General features: G+C 41.2%; 1 protein-coding gene across 3 annotated transcripts in view; it reads right to left on the reverse strand.

Annotated features, from left to right (window-relative positions):
- C1H10orf67 (chromosome 1 C10orf67 homolog) overlaps window positions 1-21,673 on the reverse strand; it is a 112,230-nt gene that overhangs the window by 71,305 nt on the left and 19,252 nt on the right. For all 3 annotated transcript variants that reach the window (XM_068538699.1, XM_068538689.1, XM_068538708.1), the window contains exons 3-4: window positions 14,655-14,798; window positions 12,655-12,729 (exon numbers count right to left, since the gene is read on the reverse strand). In XM_068538699.1, coding sequence (XP_068394800.1) covers window positions 12,655-12,729; window positions 14,655-14,798 — 219 coding nt within the window. The remainder of the gene's footprint in view (window positions 1-12,654; window positions 12,730-14,654; window positions 14,799-21,673) is intronic.

The raw sequence follows: 21,673 nt of genomic DNA on the forward strand, positions 1-21,673 counted from the left end.
AATCCACCTGACCAAACCCATCAGAGCTCCTGAACTTTCCCAGTCCCAGCCTCCCTTACACTAGCAGCCTGCAGGGGAGGAGAGGGGTTGAGCCTGGCTTCCTTTTCTAGTATCCAGAGATCTGGTCAAACACCAGCCTAGATGTTGCTGTGAAGGTATTTTTCACGTGAGGTTAACATTTAAATGAATAGACTTTGAGTAAAGCAGATTATCCTCCACACTGTGGGTGGGCCTCATCCAGTCAGCTGAAGGCCTTCAGAGAAAGACTGAGATCCCCAGAGGAAGAGGGAAGAGGCAGATTCTTAACCACTGCACCAACAGGGAAGCCCACCATTCAGAGACTTTTAAAAACAATTTTAGGGCTTCCCTGGCAGCAGAGTGGTTAAGAATCTGCCTGTCAATGCAGGGGACACGGGTTCGAGCCCTGGTCCAGGAAGATCCCACGTGCTGCGGAGCAACTAAGCCCGTGAGCCACAACTACTGAGCCTGCGCCCTAGAGCCCACGAGCCACAACTACTGAGCCCATGTGCCACAACTACTGAAGGCCGCACGCCTAGAGCCCGAGCTCTGCAACAAGAGAACCCACCACAGTGAGAAGCCCGTGCACCACAACAAAGAGTAGCCCCCGCTGGCTGCAACTAGAGAAAAGCCCGCTCGCAGCATCAAAGATCCAACGCAGCTGAAAATAAATAAAATAAATAAAAACAATTTTACTATTTTACCATTTTAACAAACTCATTTTTTAACATGACAGCCTTGAAACAGATTTGGGTAATTCTGAATTGAATCTTCATCTACATTTGAGAAAGTAAAGAAGAGAACAAACCTGAAATGCTTTCCTCGAAACAAGCACTACTACTTGCTATCCATAAAAAGGTTGCAGTTCTGCAAAATGAGCTACGAGTTGTTTGCAAGATCTCTTCAAAGTTACCAAAAAAGACACGTGAGTATTTGATGGGGAAGACATCATGGGAGAATATTTGAAGTCAACTTATAACAATTTTCCATTCCAGTAGATGATGGCTTAGCCAGAGGGGAGAAGACATGAATATCAGGCTTTCCTCCAAATATCTGAGTGAAGACACTCGGAAGAGGAGTTAGTTCCATTTACCTTTCCTTCTGAACACTGATTATAGTCTCACCGAAAAGGAAGGCATTGAGATAAAAACTTAGAGGTTAAAATCTGCATTTTTCTGCAATCCATTTGAGTTTAACTCTAGTCTTTTTTTTGTCTTTTTATAGAAATATAATCAATATGATGCTACACATGAAGCATTTTGCAGAGTGCCTGGGCCATAGTAAATACGTTGCTAAGTGATAACTGCTTTCATTGTCATTAATTATCTGCCTAGGGAAAAGGAGGAAGTTTCCCCAAGCACTGTTACTCACAGATCTTTAACTAATGCCCTGTCACCAATGCCACCTAAGACAAAAGAACTGGAGCCCCAGACTATGTCAGATTCAAGGAGATCAGGTCTGTGCAGAACGATGGAGGTAAAGCTTATGCAGGGCTCTCTCTACTCCTCTGTATCCTTTTCTCAGGGTACACATCCCTCCCCATCCCCCTCTTCTCCTCCAAAGTCCCCCCAACAGTCAGTTCCCTAAGGCCCTCTGACTGGCCCAGATTTTACTCACAGAAGAAAGAATACCCACTAAGAAGGTAATGACTTCATCATTAGCCCCCAGTTAGTAAAGGAGAGGGAGGTGATTTGATTTGAGGAAATGAAATTCTGATGGTTCTATTTCAAGCACTCTGGGCGTGCGGATGTGCCTAAGGCTTTTGAACAATAGGACGTATTCTCCTTTTACTCTGGCACCCTAAGAGAGCTCTTCTACACAAAGAGTCCTGCAAGAACACATCAGCATCCATTCTGTACATATTCATAGGACCTACGATGCACAGTTCTGGGCTAGTCACAAATTATTCTATGTATAAGAGAAGCCTCATCATCCAGTGTAGACAGAGAACAGAATAAAGCTGCCAAGTCTCTCTAAAATTCTCTTTAAAAGACCTGGGAGACCATCATCTAAAGAAGCGTCTAAGTACATGCAGTACGTAAGACACAGGAAGTGAGCGTATTCCAAACTTGAAAGCAAAATTAAACCATGTTCCATGCCAAACGGTCTGAACTGAGAATCACCTCCACCAGGCTGCCAGCCTTCATCTGCACTTCACCTTGATGCCTCTGCAAAGACATGTCTTAGTCTAATTCAGACTCTTCAGTTTTATAAAAGTCACAGGACTCTCTTCTCTGCCAGGAGCTACATGCATCACATGGGGTGTGAGGCTGGTTATAGGTTTTCCCAATGCATTAGTGCCAAAGAGCTGTGTCCCTACCCCAACTCTGCTCCCTCCTTAGGATACACATTTGATTCCCCACCTTGACAAGGCGAGGAAGTGCCCGGTCCTTCCCCATTCAGGAATGAGGGGCAGAGTCTAAACCACTTGGGCCTCTGTAAAGGGACTTGATTCATCTCGGCAACGCTTTTCTGGGAGCATTTAAGAAACCAATCTCAGGAGTTAGATCACTTCTGTGTCATCCATTCTAGCCTGATTTTTCTTAAATCTTCTCTGGTTCCCTGATCCCCATTTGGCTGTGTACACCTAACATCCATCTCAAGTCCCTCTGACTTTAACTCTTTTTTGACCTACTTTTCTGGTTCAGTTTTGGCCTTCCCCCATAAATATATATTCTAATTTTACTTTATTGCCCAATGCACCAAGACTGTAGGTTAATTAACATTTCTACAATCAGCCCATCTCAAAGGACTAATTAGTCTGACCCTCCTTCCATCCAGCTGCTCCAACAAGGAATGGATTCAATAAACTATTCCAAACAAAAAGCCGTTCTTATGTTTAATGATAAATTACAGGTAGGATTCCCTTCAAATTCAGTAGAAATGATCACTCTCTTGAGTACTATTTAATATTATTCTGCAACTTCTGTCTAGTGTAAAAAAGTGATATACATTTGAGAATTTAAGGCATATTATCATTTTCAGTTAGTAGATGTAAATATTTAGAAAATACAAATGGGACTTCCCTGGTGGCACAGTGGTTAAGACTCCGCAATCCCAATGCAGGGGGCCTGGGGTTCGATCCCTGGTCAAGGAACTGGATCCCACATGCATGCCGCGACTAAGGGTTCGCATGCCAAAACTAAGGAGCTGATGAGCCACAACTAAGGAGTCCGCCGGCCCCAACTAAGACCTGGCGCAACCAAATAAATAATAAATAATAAAATTTTAAAAAAAGGAAATACAAATAAATTAAAATCTGTTAAAATGAGATCTGATAATCCCACATTTGGAAATCTATCAACAAAGTGGTTGGAAACAGTAGTTATAAAAATGAGTGGTTTCACATCAAAAACATTATGCTGAAGTAAAAGAAGTCAATTGAAAGAGCACATATTGTACAATCCCATTTATATGAAATAGTCAGAACAGGTAAATCCATAGAGACAGTAGTTTAGCAGTTGCCAGAGATTTGAAACAGGAGAGGAAAAGGGAGAGGGGAGAATAGGGAATGACTGCTCTTGGGTACAAGCTTTCTTTGGGGGGGGTGACGAAACTGTTTTAAAATTAGCTTAGGGTGGGAATCCCCTACCAGTCCAGTGGTTAGGACTCGACGCTTTCACTGCCGGGGCCCAGGTTTGATCCCTGGTCAGGGAACTAAGATCCCAGAAGCCATGCGGCCAAAAAAAAAAAAAAATCAATTAGGGTGATGGCTGCACAACTCTGTAAATATACTATAAGCCATTGAACTGTACACTTTAAATGAGTGAATTTTATGCTGCGTAAATTATATCTCAATACAGCTGCTAAAAATCAACTGTTTCCATGTATATCAAAATACTCAAAATATGACAAAAATTATCTTATCTTCTAAAAACATAAAATATTTAGGAATAATTTAGTTGTATGAAAAAGATATACAACCCACGTAAATAAAATTATAAAACTCTACTGAGATACATGAAATAAGACATAAGTGAATCAAGAAATATTCTTGGATAGGAGGACTGACTATTGTAAATGATACAAATTTCTTCCAAAATTCATGAATAAATTTCCAAACAGTTCCATTTTAATAAAAATGCCAAGGGAGGCCGTTTTGGAATGGAAGTAAACACAATTATTTTTAAATTTATCTGGAAAAATAAGAGAGCAAAGACATTTTCGAGAAAGAGAACTAATGAAAAAAGACCCAAACTTACCATATTATAATGCTAAAAACATTAAATACCAAAAAAGCAATGGAGAGCTATAACACTGCATAGATAATCTTATATAGCCACAAAATAGCAGAGATAACCTTGAGATAAACCTTATTGTTGGTGTATGATGAGTGTTAATTAAACAAGGAGGCCATCAGACTGAGGTGGCTCTAATACCTTAGCAGCCTATGTAGGCAAACCCAAACCTGAGCCTGCAGCTGCCTCAAGGTTAAGAAATCAATACCTAAGGACAACCAGTCACAAACAACCAATGAGGCTTTTCCTTAGAAGGCAAACACTTAAGCTACAGCCAATAACCTCCTTGCTTTGCTTCTACCTTTTCTCTATAAAAGTTTTTCCCCTGACTCCTGTGTTGGAGTGCTCCTAACCACTTCTGATTTAGTGCTGCCTGACTCGAATCAATTTTCGCTCAAATAAACTTAAAAAAAAAAATTTGTTTTTACTCATCCCTCCCCCCTTTTATTGAAATATAATTGACATACAATATTATATTAGTTTCAGGTGTACAACATAGTGGTTCAATATTTGTGTACATTACCAAATGATCACCACAGTAAGTCTAAGTTACCATCTGTCACCATACTAAATTGTTACAATTTTATTGACTATATTCCTTATTTTGTACATTACATCCCCATGACTTATTTTTGTTCAAATAAACTCTTAAAAATGGAACATGCCTCAGTTTATCATTTAACATGAGAGAAACATCATAAATCAATGACAAAGGAAAAGATATTCAACAAATGATGCTGGGAAAATTGCTTATTAATTTGAAAGCTAGTGACAGTCTCCCAAACTTTTATTCCTCCAGTCTCTCTAAGGGATTTTTTTGTTTGTTTGTTTTTTTTTTGGCTGTATTGGGTCTTCATTGCAGTGTGCGGGCTTCTCGTGGTGGCTTCTCTTGTTGTGGTGCTCAGGCTTCAGTAGTTGTGGCACGCAGGCTCTAGAGCACAGGCTCAGTAGTTGTGGTGCACAAGCTTAGTTGCTCCGTGGCGTGTGGGACCTTCCCGGACCAGGACTCGAACCCGTGTCCCCTGCACTGGCAGACAGATTCTTAACCACTGCGCCACCAGGGAAGTCCTCTCTAAGGGTTTTACATGCTCCTAAATCCCTCTGTGTCTGAGGGACCTAGAGTACTGTGTTTTCTTATCTGAATCAGAGCTGATACATTTCCAAGACCAAACGAAGCTAAATAAAGTGTAATTTTTATCAAAACTTTTTCTTTTATCTGAAAATAAGGTACTATAATATCACACAAGAAATTGTTTTAATAGTTAAATAGATTTAAAACCTTGCTCCCTTGCTGAAAAAGCACTTGTACCTGTATCCTGAACTGGTCTCCAGAGGGCAGCAGAGAGTCATTTACACTTAACCAAAAGTTACCTCTTAACCAAAAGTGTGTACTTTGGTTGTTTTTTCAACTCTTCTGTTCTTTCTTATGACTAAGCCTTAACAAACTGGGTGGCCAGGATTTGGAAGGCTGTCTGAGGTCATGGATCAAAGTGATGCCAACAAGCCAAAGCAAAGATTCAAAGAATCACTTTTATATCTTTAAAATAATTCTTTAATTAGATAAACCAATGAACCACAATTAATACACTGTTGGCTAAGCATATTTAACCAGCACATGTTTATGAAACACTGATGCATATAAAGCATTTAATCCTTTCAGGGCTTTCTATTCCTAGACATACAAAAAGCATATAGAAAGAGTGATAGTCACTTATTCTGTCACATTTTTTGAGCATTTGATACACACTAAAAGTTTATCAGTGACCCAGAAATTGTTGAAGACACAAAGGGTTATAAAAGCATGTTTCAAAAAAAAAAAAAAATCATGTTATTCTGACTTACTTTGTAAACAACAAAAATTCTGGATAGATAGGTGAAATGCTTCTATAAGCTGACAAAGTAAGGAATAGTTAGGCCAAAATTAAGTGAATGCAGACATCCAGAGACGTATGCAGGACACTGAAACTGGCCTGTACTCCAGGGCATTGCGAAACCAGGTAAATTTGAACTTTGGTTTTCACCTCTTAACAGGGCATAGAGAAAAGGCATCACATAGGTCTTCCTCAAAGTGGTGATTCTAAATAATAGGAGACTACCCCATTAAGGTTGAGATACCAAAGGGCCATCTCTTCAGCGTGAGAAGGAACTAGAAGTAACCACCTTGAACCCTGTACCTCCTCCCATCCCAGTAAAAGTGAAATTGCCTCCTGTCTGGAAACTTGGCTCAAAGTATAGAGGTGGAGAAAAGTCTCTTCTGAGTTTTATAGGCATGAGATGGCCCACATTCATACATCTGGGTGGTCTAAAATGCCTCAAGCTGAGAATTAGGTTAAAGCGGTCACAGACCCAGGAGTCTCGCAGAAGCAAACAGAAATCTTCTCTACAGAGACTCACCTCTATTCCAGGCCTCAAAGAGTTTCTGCAGAAATATGAGTTCACAGTCAAAAATCATGAAACCCGAAAGTAAAGGACGTATCATGAGCGACAGCCAGTACTTATTAGACCCTCAAAGATGGAAGACATGGAAATTATGAAACATGGAATATCAATCAAGTACACTGAAATATATTTATAGAAATAACAGGACAAGTTATGGGCAAAGAGCCAGAGCCATTAAAAAATAACCAAACAAACCAAACATAGAACTCCTAGTCATAAAAAACATTATAAGTGATATTTTAAAACTCAATGAAAATGGATAAAATAGTAATAAAAATATGCAGTGGGGTTTTAAAATATAGGATTAAAAGATACGAGAGTAATGAGATATATATTAAGCCTTTATTCCAACAAATTTTTGAGTTTAAAGGAAATAAAGGCCCTAGACAAATATTTCACTGTATCTGACTCGAAAGGAATACAAAACTCAAATAGTCTCATAATCAGTAAGGAAATTGGGAGTTCAAAATATGTCAATCAATCAATCAACTCCTCTAGGCCCAGGTGGCTTCCCTGGTAGTTCTAAATATTTAAGGAAGAAAAAGTTCTAATTTTACACAAATGCTCCTAGGAAACAAAATGCGGATAACATTTCCCAGCTCATTTTGTGAAGCTACCATAATCCTGATTCCCAAACCCAAAAAGAATAGTATAAAAAAGGAAAAGTATAGCTCACCACGCTGATGTTCACAGGTTTAAAATATCCTAAGCAAAAGATTAACACACTAAGTTCAGGAACAAATTTTAAAAAGAAACAAACAAAAAAACACATCACGACCAAGTTGGGCTTATACAAAGAAAGTAAGGTTGATTTCACATTTTTAAACATCAGCTAATTAATTTCACCACACTAATAGATTAAGGGGAAAAAAATCATATGGCCTCTCAATAGATGCATAAAACCCCACATTTTACAAAATTAAAATTCATTCATGATTTTTTCAAAAGTCTCTTTGCAAAAGAAATAGCCTGATAGTATCTACAGCAAGTATTATGTGTAATGTTGAAATACTGTATTCAGTATTAATATAAAATAAGGATGCTGCTGTCACCACTTTTACTTAACAATTTGCTAGATGCCCCAACAGTGCAGCTGGCAGAGATGAATGAATGAATGAAGAAATGGTGTAAAATTGTAGGACAGCAAAATTTGCCATCCCCGAATGTGTCTCTTTGGCATGAGGATTAATTGGGCTGATTATTTTTAAGAAACAGAAAACTCAGAAAGTTTTTCTTGTTACCCTCCCCTTAGCTGCCTAAAGAATTTAGATAAAGGGCCTGTCTCCAGAATGGAGCTATCACCAGAGATAGCTGTAAAGAATATGGACTAGGTATGCTGGGAGAAACTTGGCAGGGCCTATAGATCAGGGTCCACTCTGTATCCCATTGTCTCTGCAGGACCCAGCAAACATTTGTTTACCAAACATTTCCTTTTCCATCTCTATTTCCTTCCTCCCCCTTGAGGTCCCAAACCATACCCCCAACACCCTCTTTTGTCTCTAGCTGAAGATGGTATTTAAGGTGAGGGTTTCAGCCATTTTGGCAAGTTACTCAGTTTTCCTGGGTCTCTCCCATGTGTACATGTTATTAAACTTTTGTTTTCTCTTGTTAATCTGTCTCATGTCAACTGAATTCTTAGAGCAGCCAGAAGAACCTAGAATGGTAGAAGAAAATATCTTCCTCCCTGACATAGATTTATTTTAAAATGTATATGGAAGAACAAAGAAAGAGCCATGAATATTCAAGCCATCCTGCAGAAAAGAAAATGAGACAACTTATCTTACCAAACACCTACAATTAAGTACTGATGTAAGCAGATGGGGTAGGGGGTCCCGGGAGAAAGAGAACCAGGCGTGGCTTAAGCCATTTGGTGATCTAAGCCTGGCCACAATGCGTGCCCAGTAATTAAGGATCTAAAGCGAAGTGAGGGAAATGCAGGAACAAAGGAAGAGCAGTCAAGAAACAATAGTTCAGCGATAAAAGAGAGTCCTAGTTCCTCCTCAAGGGATGTACATAACAATCTGACACCTGTCTTCAAGTTCTGCAGGAACTAAGGCCCCCCACCCAGGTGGAGGACAGAACGATGATGTTGACCCTCTTGACTTCAATCAACTAAAGCCAGGACTCTGTCAACCTTTGCCCCAATTCTAGGCTGAATTCTCCTCTGCCCAAGTCCCTTTATGAATATGCATGAACCCTTAGCTTAAATGTCCCCAATTTTGCTGTTTGGGGAGACACTGCTTTGCGAGAGATCACCAGTGTTCCCCTTACTTGCTGCAAGTAATAAGTCCTTCCTTCTCCCAATCTTTGGCTTGGTTGTGTCTTTTGGCTCAACACCCACCAAGAGGCGAACCCAGTTTTGGGGTAACATTAATTTTAGTGGGATTTCCCACAAGGATAGATAATCTAACGAATGGAACGGAACAAAATACCCCAAATCTGACCTACACACATACATGGAGTTCTGACATGACACATTATCTTCTGTCATTAACTTGAGAACCTGGGGGATCATTATGGGGAAAAAAATTAATCCCTCCTTCACATCAATACTAAAAATCAATCCCAGTGGATTAAAGACCTGTATGTAAAAGACAATAATATAGAAATCTTAGAAGACTTTAAGATATAGCAGCATTTTTAAAACAAAACACAGAATGTGGAAACCATGAGGAAAACATAGGAGTCTGACTACATTATTGTAGAAAAAAACTTTGGTTTATCAAAAAACACTGTAAAAAGAGTGAACAGGGGACTTCCCTGGTGGTGCAGTGGTTAAGAATCCGCCTGCCAATGCAGGGGACACAGGTTCGAGCCCTGGGCCGGGAAGATCCCACATGCCGCGGAGCAACTAAGCCCATGCACCACAGCTACTGAGCCCACACGCAGCAACTACTGAAGCCCGCGTGCTCTAGGGCCCGTGCTCCGCAACAAGAGAAGCCACAACTAGAGAAAGCCTGTGTGCAGCAACGAAGACCCAATGCAGCCAAAAAATTAAAAAATTTTTAAAAGAGTGAACAAAAAACCAAGAGAAGACATGTGCAACACATAAAACAAACAAAAGATGAGTATCCAAAATATGTTTTTTAAAATACTCTTATTAACCAAAAAGAAAACAAATAACACAATAAACAATGAATTTGAACAGGCACGTCACAGAACATGAAAACTGAATGGCCGATACACATATTTTTAAAAGGGTTAACCATATTAATAATCAAGGGAAACACAAATCAGACACAATGAAATAGTTTCATGTCCATGAGATCAACAAACATTTAAACATCTGACAATATCAAGTCTCGATGAAGAAGAGTAACAAATATTTTCATATTATGATCAGTTTGGAAGGCTCTTGGCCTTAGATAATAAATATGAAAATCCACATACTCTCTATTCCACTCTTACAAACATACTTTAAAAGCACTCTCGCACATGTGTACCTGAGACAGTACAAGAATGTGCAGAACAGAACTGTAAGAGCAAATGGCAATTTCATATGCTTCAACATAATAAAACTTGATAAGGATTACAGATATCTTAAGGGCACTTTACTATATCTGAAATCTGTGGTCAGTGGACAGAAAACTATAAGCCTAAACACTAACACAGGATGATAAAGGGCCAGAAAAAGACAGCAACACCAAGGAGTGTCATGAATTTGTATAAGAGCTTATTTGTTTCACAAACATTTAGACTGCACTTATCATGTGCCCAACACTATTGTAAGTGCTTCACAAGGATCAGTTCATTTCATCCTCAAAACAGGCCTATGAGCTGGGTACTAATATGATCCTCATCGGACAGATGAAGAAACTGAGGCAGAGAGGGTATTTTGCCCAAGGTCACATGCAATTAAGTGGCAGAGCCAGGATTCGAACGCAAGTAGTTTGACTCCCAAGTCCTTGTATTAAAACATACACTATGCTAACTCCTAACCATGATGCTATATTGTGCTGGCAGAACCACTAGGGAAGTAATTTATCCAACAAATGCAATTAAATCGCTTACTGATGTGAGCGTAAGGATACTGTTCCAGCTATCTAATAACACAGCTCCCCAAACTTAGTGGCGTAAAACAACTATTTATCATGCTCACTCACTAAGGAATTAGGACAGGAACAGCAGGATGGCATGCTCTTGCCCCATAATGCCAGGACCCCAGATGGCAAGACTAAATGCCTGGGGGCTGGATGACTTGAAGGCTGGGCTCAGTTGGGCCAATGGCCCCAGTACCCACATGCAGACTTTCCAGATGGCTTGGGCTCCTGACAGCATGGCAGCTGGATTCGGAGGGCAAGAATCCAAAGGGCAAACATCCCGAGAGCATAGGATGTAGTTGCAAGGCTTCTTCTGTCCCTGCCTTCAAAGTCGTACAGCATTACATTCTGTCTTTATGACCAAGTCACGGAGGCCCCTCAGATCCAGGGACGGGGAATTAGGCTCCACCTCTGGGTGGGGGAGGAGCAAGGTAACCTTGTGGAAGAGCAGGTGAGTGGGAGACAGTGTCAGGGTCACCTTTGGAAACACAACTTGGCCCAGAGTCACAGAGACTGTTGACAGGGCAATAGGTTCTGGGATATTTTTAGCCACAGGTAACTGAACAGGCAATTAACAGTGGCTTAAATTCTAAGGGGGTTTTTGTCTCATGACATAAAAGGGCCAGAGGCAGAGCAAGTCCAGAGTTAGTTAGTTGCTCGGTGATGTCATCAAGGACCCCAGTGCTTTCTGTTTTTCTAGTCTGCTACCCTTAGCACATCCTAAGTATCCCACTCCTTGCTTTTAGGTTGGTTGCAGCAATTCCAAGCATCAGGAGACATAATAATGTCAAACAAAGAAAAAGAGGGGTATATTTTCCCTTGAGTCTCTTTTAATTAAAAAAAAAAAAAGAATAGGGACTTCTCCGGCGGTCCAGTGATTAAGACTCCGAGCTTCCACTGCAGGGGGCAGGGGTTCAATCCCTGGTGGGGGAAGTAAGATCCCACATGCTGCAAGGCACAGCCAAAAAAAAAAAGGAAGAATAACCTCCTTTCTAAACCTCACAGTCAACTTACCTTCAGGTCACATTGGACCTGACCTGGCCCTTGTTCATGCCATAGCTGGGAAAGAAGCTGAGAAAGGATCTAGCATTTTGGCTTCATAGTAAGAAGTGCTTCTGCTAATAAAAGAAAAGGAAGGGGAAGAATGACAGTGGAGCCACCAGTATCTGCCACAAGTTCAGGCAACCTCCATTCATTTAGCAATTATTAGCTGATTGCTAATTGTGTACCAGGCACAGCGCTAAGAGGCAGGGCGTGGCGGTGCGTAAGACAAGCATCACTACCCTATAAGGCTTACAGTCCAGCACAAAACAGAGACACGTAACAAGCAATCACATAATTCAATCAAAGGTGTTCAGTACTATGAAAAAGAGGTATGCAATCAAAGCATGATTTGCTGTAAATAAAGCAATATTTCTTTATGGAAATACACTGCAATGAAAGACAAGATTATAGTTATAAATACTAAAAGAATCACAAGGTCCTCGCTAAGATGAAAAAATAATCATTGGAAATGATGAAGAGAAGGAAGCATGGTGTCTGGCAGATAGATCGCGTCCCCATCATTAGAAAAGTTACTCCCTTGAGGATCTGAGACCGTTCCCTGGGATTTACTGCAGACCTGATGAAGCTTCTCTTGAGACTCCCTGACCTCCTCCTATCGAACTGCACGCTCACCAAACAAACTCTGGAATACTGCATCGCTTGCCCAGGTGGACGAGATACCAGACTGGAATTTTTCAGTTCCTGAAAAGTTCTATCTGTCACCATAAAGTGTTATTTTGGTCAGTTTAAAGTAAGCATGAACAGTCTTAGGCCTTCAAAGCTAAAAACGCTGACTGGGAACCCACGGTGAGCCCCACCCTGGGCGCTCACAAGATATCAAGCCGGTTTCACTCACAATGGCACTCAAAACTCACCTGGTACATTCCTTTGATAGTAGCTATGGCGTCGGCCAGCTGCTGATTGTAGCATTTTCTTAAGGTATCCTCCTTCTGCAAATGAAAAATAAATACAACAAGCACCACAATGTATTTCCAAATGCAACTCTCACACCTACAAGGGAGGGGCTCAGTATAAAACCATCATTCAAATCATATGCTCTCTCAAAAACTTCACTTTATAATCATTTCCCCTATGCTAACAGCTAACACAACACATTCCATTTTCACTTACACTGAACCAAAAGCAACAGAGAGCTCATATGGATAAAATAAATACAGATGATGTGAACATTTTCTCTCATCTTCCATATCATAGTCTTTTTAATGTCTTAGAACTGCTTATAAAATAGTGAAATCGGGGGATGGGATAAGTTGGTAGATTGGGATTGACATATATACATACTATGTATAAAATAGATAACTAATGAGAACCTACTATATAGCACAGGGAACTCTACTCAGTGCTCTCTGGTGACGTAAATGAGAAGGAAATCTTTAAAAGAGTGGATATATGTATACGTATAACTGATTCACTTTGCTGCACAGCAGAAACTAATACAACATTATAAAGCAACTATACTCCAATAAAAATTAATTAAAAAATAAAATAAAATAGTGAAATCTATTTGGAGTTCACATCCTCTTCTGGTCCTGGTATTTTTGGATGAATTATGCTCATGGGAAGAAATCTAGGGCCACTAATCCACAAACTAGACTCATTTTCTGATTAATCAAATTATTTGATCCTATCTGTTATGGATAACAATGAAAGATAGTACATGAAAAAAAATACGCTTGTATGGAATCTAAAAAAAAAAAAAAAGAGTTCTGAAGAACCTAAGGGCAGAACAGGAATAAAGATGCAGACGTAGAGAATGGACTTGAGGACACGGGGAGGGGGAAGGCTAAGCTGGGACGAAGGGAGAGAGTGGCATGGACATATATACACTACCAAACATAAAATAGATAGCTAGTGGGAAGCAGCTGCATAGCACAGGGAAATCAGCTCGGCGCTTTGTGACCACCTAGAGGGGTGGGATAGAGAGAGTGGGAAGGAGACAGAAGACAGAGGAGCTATGGAGATATATGTATACGTATAGCTGATTCACTGTTATACAGCAGCAACTAACACGACAATGTAAAGCAATTATACTCCAATAAAGATGTTAAAAAAAAATACTCTTGATTCTGATATCAATTTTGATTCTAGCATGGAGTGTACACCACCAATGGGCTTTAGAGTCAGACAGAATTGGATTTCAATGTCACTGTGCCACTTACCATCTGTCTGACTTTAAGCAAGTGACTTAACCTTGGTGGCTCAGTTTCCTTATCTGCAGAGCAGGGATAACAGGATTTCCACTTAGGGATTGTTGAGGGACTTAAAGAGGAAATGCATTAAAAGGTACTTTGAATGGTGGGGTCAACAACACGTGGGTGTTTTGTTTTATAGCAGAAAAATAACACTGATGCCTGTTCTTAATGACAGATGAATATGCTAACCTGATCAAAGATTTTAGGAAATTCCTCAGAGCAGCAGAGTTTTCATGTCTTTGGCTCCTACGGAGCCATTAAAACACAAGTCATATAAAACTGTAGTTAAGGGCTGCAATTCAAGCATTAAACTGTCTGGCCGGGAACCTAAACCCTGATGGTTTTTTAACTGGTGACCTTGAGCAAGTGAATTAACCTTTCTGTGCCTCGGTTTCCTCATCTGTAAAAGGGGTATAATAATTGTACCTACTTCGTCAGGTTAGTCATGAGCCTTAAATGAGTTCATACACAGGGTACTCACAAAAGTTTCTGCACATAGTAAAGCTATAGGTACCATACAGCTTTATGTAGTCATCACATGAGACACAACACATACAAATTAAATTGCCCTCATAAGTTGCTAAGCTAAAAACTGTAGTACCTACACATCTAAACACAAAATTAAACCACATACGAAACAGAGGAAATGAGAGAACTTCTACCTGTTGGTAACGTTTTTCGATTGTCAGGATCCTGTCATGTAAAGAAGTGAAGAGTCTGCAAGATTCCTCTTTAAGACGGTCCTCAAACTTCAGTTGAATCAATTGTTTGAGGAACCCAAAATCCACCTGAAGAGATTTAATAATCTAAAAATGGAAAAACATGTTATTGTAGAGAGTAAGGGCCCTCTGTGTAAAGATTCCAGCACCTGGCCTGGTCTGGGCAGATCACTTGGGCACCTGGTCAGGGGCTTGTCCTGAATTGAAGATTACCTCTCCAAAGTCATGTACACTGGGGATTCCAGTTAATCTGCTAAACTAATACATGCTGATGGACGAAGGGAGAGGGGGTTCCCAGCAGTTTCCTCCCATACAGAGTAAGTTATCCTTTGCCATGAACCAAAAAACGATTGAAAAAATAATTTTCAATATGTGATTTTCAGATCAGGAAAAATGGGCAAGAATCAACATTTGTTGTGAATTTACTAGCCAAGTACTTAAATATATAACCAGTGTGTTGACTAAGAACTAGTATCATCCAAATGCAATGTATTTTTGTCTCCCACTGTCTATTTAAAATGTATTCACTAGGACTTCCCTGGTGGTCCAATGGTTAAGAAGCCGCCTTACAATGCAGGGGACGTGAGTTTGATCCCTGGTCGGGGAACTAAGATCCCACATGTTGCGGGGCAGCTAGGCCCGTGTGCCACAGCTACAGAGCCCATGCACTCTGGAGCCCGAGCCACAACTAGAGAGAAGCCCACGTGCCGCAACTAAGACCCAATGCAGCCCAAAATAAATAAATAAACATTTAATTCAAAAAATAGAATAAAAAATAAAATGTATTCACTAGGTAATCTTCCCTCGCCCTGAATGGAAACTGTAAGCAATTCCTGCTCATTCTTGGGAACAGAAAGTCCCATCATCACTCAAAACACAGCCTGAAAGTAGCATTTAGAATGTGATACTTGCAACTTCATTCATAGGTAAGGCTGCTCCCTGCACTCCAGGCCAAGGGCAGTAGCTGGCAGCTGCAGGGCTTTAAGGAAAAGAGTGGGATTCACTCTTGAGTTCTCTCCCCTCTCCCCTCCTCCCCCCGCACCCCACACCCCAGCTGCTTCTCCACCACAGACAAGGCAGAAGGGATAAAGGGACACGGCTGTTCCTACCTGGCGGGGGGCTTCATCCTGGTCTGGCAGGACAGGAGAACGACCCTTCTTCCCTCGGGCACCCACACAGCTTCTCTAGAGGTTCCCGCTGCAGGGACCCTCTGTCCTGTGGACGCGCAGGTACCCTCTCTCCTGTGGACGCACAGGGGCCCTCTCTCCTGTGGACGCGCAGGGGGCCTCTCTCCTGTGGACGCGCAGGGGGCCTCTCTCCTGTGGACGCGCAGGGGGCCTCTCTCCTGTGGGCGCGCAGGGGGCCTCTCTCCTGTGGGCGCGCAGGGGGCCTCTCTCCTGTGGGCGCGCAGGGACCCTCTCTCCTGTGGGCGCGCAGGGGGCCTCTCTCCTGTGGACGCGCAGGGACCCTCTCTCCTGTGGACGCGCAGGGACCCTCTCTCCTGTGGACGCGCAGGGACCCTCTCTCCTGTGGACGCGCAGGGACCCTCTCTCCTGTGGACGCGCAGGGACCCTCTCTCCTGTGGACGCGCAGGGGGCCTCTCTCCTGTGGACGCGCAGGGGGCCTCTCTCCTGTGGACGCGCAGGGGGCCTCTCTCCTGTGGACGCGCAGGGGCCCTCTCTCCTGTGGACGCGCAGGGGCCCTCTCTCCTGTGGACGCGCAGGGGGCCTCTCTCCTGTGGACGCGCAGGGGCCCTCTCTCCTGTGGACGCGCAGGGGGCCTCTCTCCTGTGGACGCGCAGGGGCCCTCTCTCCTGTGGACGCGCAGGGGGCCTCTCTCCTGTGGACGCGCAGGGACCCTCTCTCCTGTGGACGCGCAGGGACCCGCTCTCCTGTGGACGCGCAGGGGGCCTCTCTCCTGTGGACGCGCAGGGAGCCTCTCTCCTGTGGACGCGCGGGGCAAGCAGCTGCTTCTCCACTCCGGGTGGTCACTGCTACTCTGCCCTCAGGCCCTATGCATCTGGAGTTTTACCCTTTCTTCTCCCTTCTGTCGGGGGCCCTCTGTCCTTCTCAATCCGTCACCTGGAGAGGACCCAGAATGACCCCAAGCTGGCGCTCTCTCTCTTTTCCTCAGAGGCCACATGTGGTCCACAAGAAACAGTCACACAACCCTCACCCCAGCAGCTCTGGCAGTGCAGACTGATCCCAGCTCAGCCCCTTCTTGCCCCAGCCCACGTTGGCTTCCTTGCACATGAATCGGCACCGGTCCTCTGAGTCTTCCAATAGCAGCAAACATATTTCAAGTTCCACAGAAGCCTGCCTCACCGGCTTTGAGCTGAGGAAGAGCCCTTCTGCTAGCCCTCTCCCAGAAAGAGCATGGCAATAGTGTTTCCTAAAGAAATTGCTTCGGCAATCTTTCCCCTTCACCCCCTGATCCCCGTTTTTATTATCCTTGGTCTGATTAAAGAGCTAAGAGTCATTGATCTGATGTGTAACATTCTCTTCGTAAATTCTGCAAATGGGATCTCACACTCACTTTGGAATTTGATACCTGGCTACTAGCATCCTGGGAAGAAGCTCGATTTTAGCATCCTGATACTATGTGGAAGGTTTTATTTTGCAGGTGAGGATATCAAGACTTTGAGAGGTTAAGTGACTAACTAGTCCAACATTACGTGGCCGGTAAGCAGAAGGTCCAGATTTGAACAGAGTTGTGACTGACTCATACTCCTTCTTTACACCATGCTGTCAACTTATGAAGGTTACTATTTTGAGAAATAAGAAAAAAAATTCTAGAGCAAGTGAAAGCTTAAAGAATTCCTTAAATTCCAGGGACAAGATGAAATGACTTTGCCTTTAGAAGATCCAGCCCTATATGGATGGCTTGTTCTGAAGAAGGGAGGGACAGGAATCCTGGTATGGTCAAATAAACTCCTACTGGCCTAAGACTCCCATGGATCACAATTTACAAGAGACATACCTAAGATACAATGACACAGAACTGAGGTCAGTGTAGAAATAAGAAAGTTTTACCAGGCAAACAATGTCCCAAAGAATGTTAATATAGGTATATTAATATTGAACAAAATGGACAATATGTGTATGTGCATATATGTATATATGCACACATGTACATATGTGTGTGTGGAGATACATATATATATATATATGTATATATATACACACACTCAACGAATACAGGTTATTTTTAATTTCCCATTTCCATGGCACAATAATGAAGACTGACCTCACACAAAGCCTCAGGACAAGTCGCAACAAAGACCAAATAATTCATCTCACAAAGACTGTCCGCTGATAACAAAGCACTGAACTTAAAACTCAACAACATAACAGTAACTAAAGAGCATGCTTGGAGATCTAACCAACTTCTTATTAAACAATGGGCCAACAAAATAAATGGGAAATTGGAGCACTTAAATCTAAATACTAATAAAAATACTACATCTCAAAATTTGTGGGATGACGTTAAAGAAATAATTAGTAGGACTATATTGTCTTAAATATTGTCATTTATACTGTCTTTAAATGTTTATGAAAGGAAAGAAGGGAGCCTCAAAATGAATGACCTGTAGGCATGGATAGCTAAGAGCCCCGTGTCCATTACACAGGTCCTTCCTTACTGAGAGAAGCATGACTTTGTCGGGGCAGTAATGTGCCTCACCAACATACTCACTCCTTCAGAACCCTTTGCAGTTAAAGGGGTCATGTGATGTAGTTAAGGCCAATGATAAATACGCTGGGGTTTTCGACGGAAAGTTTTTGCTTTTTTAGTAGAGCTACCACCACTCCATTCCACTTCTCCCTTATTCTCCTTCCTCTGTGAAATGCAGATGGAGGCTGGAAATGGAGCAGCCATCTTGCTACTGTGAAGTCAGAAATATGATAGCAAAATCCATGCACTAATGATGGACCTGTGAAAAGATAAAATGAATCTGGTACACAGATGACATCAGGGAGCTACTGCCCTAACTTGTAACTCCAGATATTCTAACCCAAGACTTCCTTTTAAGTCAATATAGTTGCACTGTCTGTACATAGAGCTATATGACATCCCAACTAATACCCAGATCCAATTCAAGGAATTAGAAAAACAGAGTAAACCAAAGATAGTAGGAGGAATTAAATAACAAAGATAAGAGGGACTTCCCTGGTGGCGCAGTGGATAAGACTCCGAGCTCCCAATGCAGGGGGCCCGGGTTCGATCCCTGGTCAGGGAACTAGGTCCCACATGCATGCCACAACTAAAAGTTCGCATGCCACAACTAAGAAGCCCACATGCTGCAACTAAGGAGCTGGAGAGCTGCAGCTAAGGAGCCTGCCTGCCGCAACTAAGACCCAATGCAACCAAATAAAATAAATAAACAAATAAATATTTTTAAAACACATAAATAAATAAATAATAAGGATAAGAAAAGAAATTTATGCACTAGAAAATAAAGATATGATAGAAAGGATTAATAAATCCAGAAGTTGGGTCTCTGAAAAAAATTAATGAAATAGATAACATTGTCAGGATTCATCAAGAAAAAAGAGAGGAGGCATGAAAACCGTATTAAGAATTTTAAAAGAAATGTAACTACGGATACAATAAAGACCTAAAAACCATATGCAAAGACAATAATCAACACCATAACCAACAATTTGAATATTCTGTAGAAAAATATAACATCAAACTGACCCAAGAAGATTTAAGAAAACTTTAATAAAACCATAACAAAACAACAACAGCAGTAAAAATAAGCAGAGACAGTTTTACATGCAAGTTTACACTGAAGAAATAGATACTTCCAATCTCAATCCAGTAATTCCAGAGAATAGACTAGGGAACACTTCCCAACTCACTTTATGACAATACTATGACCTTGTTACCAAGACTGAACAACAACAGCATAAGGAGAAAAGAAAATTATAGGACAACCTCACTTACGAACATAGATGGAAAACAATCCTTAGTAAAACAACAGCAAGTAATGCAATGCAAAAGGAAATATTATAGTCCAGTTGGGTTCGTTCCAGGTTTACCATCAAAAAATCGAATTTCTTCACTTCATCAGATAAAGGAGAAAAACCATATGACTGTATGACCATCTCAACAGATCCATGAAAAGCATTCAAATCCAGCCATTCATGATTTTTTTAAAAAAAAAGTCTCTCACTAATTTGAAATAAAGAAACATCCTTAATCTGATTTAAGCATATTGCGTCAGATTTTGGTTCAGCTATGTTAAAAAATCCAAATAACAGAGGCACAAAAGAGAGGTAAGTTTACTTCTCTTTCACTAGGTGGTGAAAATGACCCAAGATCCTTCCATCTCCTTAGTCTTCTGTATACCTCAAAATCATGGTGTAACTGGTAGCATCCACGGTCTAGGCACTGAAGTAAAAAGAGGAAGGCAAGAAAGAAAGAGAGGAAGGAAAGAGGGACGGGATGAGGAAGAAGTAAAGTGGCAGACAATGCATCGGAACTGTGCCTTAAAGGTGGCCCAAAGCGGCCACCCAATATTTCCAGCTAAATTCTACTGACCAGAACTTACTCATTTAGAAGCTAGTTGCAAAGGAATAAAGTTATAACACTTTTCTGAAGGCATGAAAGAAGACAATAAATTGGGACGTATGTGGGAAAAGAGACATCCTCAAAAGTGGGAGTGTAAATTGGTATAATTTCTATGCAGGGCAACTTGGCAACATCCTTCACAATGACTAATGCACGCATCCTCTGACTCAGACATTTCACTTTTAAGAATTTACATCCCAGTTTTACTGGCATGTGAGTATGTACAGAATTATTCATTGCAGTAAAAGATTTGAAATGACCAAAATGATGTCCATCAGTAGGAGGATAGCTAAATAAATGATGCCAGTTTGTGATACAATGTACTTGTAAAATAGATGAGGAAGCTCTTTATGTACCAACGTACATAAATGATTTCCAAGTTACGCTGTTAAGTGAAAAAACAGAAGCAAAGCAACCTAAAGTATTTGTAGTAGTATGCCACCCTGTGTCACAGTTTTATTGATTAGGACTTTTAATAATAACTCTTGATATCTAATGTGTATGAAATGTTCTGTTTCTTTACAATCAAAAAAGCCCCAAAGCTTTGCTGTACAGAGAAATAAACACAACATTGTAAATCAATTATACTTCAATAAAATTAAAAAAAAATTTTTTTAAAGCCCCAAAGGAAATATGATAGAATATGGAGATCTGGAAAAGCTGCATGGTAGTGTAGGGGAGCAAAATCTGCCACCTCAAATTGTGTCTCTTTGGCATGAGGATTTATTTAGGCTGATTATTTTTAAGGCCCCAAAGACTCAGGAAGAACCTTTGACCTTCCCCATAACTTCCTAGAAGAATGTAGATAGAGGACCTGTTCCAGGAAGGGAGCTAGCACCATAGATAACTATAGTATAATATGCACTAGCTGTGTAGACCGGGAGGAACCTAGCAAAGTCAGTTAAAATTTGTCTCTGTGTCCCACTGTCTCTGCATGGCCCAGCAAACATCTGTTTACCAAATATTTGCTTTTCCATCTTCATGTTAATTGTCTTCCTCTCCTACGAAGTCCCAGACCACTATCCTCAACATCCTCCTTTGTCCTTAGCTGAAGGTGAGAGCTTTGGCTATTTTAGCAAGTTACTCAGTTTTCCTGGGTCTCTCCCACATATAAGTTATTACATTTTTGTTGGATTTTCTCCTGTTAATCTGTCGCATGTCAATTAATTTTTAGACCAGCCAGAAGAACCTAGAGGGACAGAGGAAAATTTCTTCCTCCCTGACCATGGGTGACACAGTTATTCACTACTGTATATTATTCTTGACATTTTTCTATATGCCAAAAATATTTTGTAATTTTTTAAAATATCCTAAATAGAAAATGTTCACAGATGTCAAAAGAATTCCAGAGAGAGTAAGAAAACATTTCACTAAACAAGTTAACATAT

This window comes from Eschrichtius robustus, chromosome 1, assembly GCF_028021215.1.
Source record: "Eschrichtius robustus isolate mEscRob2 chromosome 1, mEscRob2.pri, whole genome shotgun sequence".
Classification (NCBI taxonomy): Eukaryota; Metazoa; Chordata; class Mammalia; order Artiodactyla; family Eschrichtiidae; genus Eschrichtius; species Eschrichtius robustus.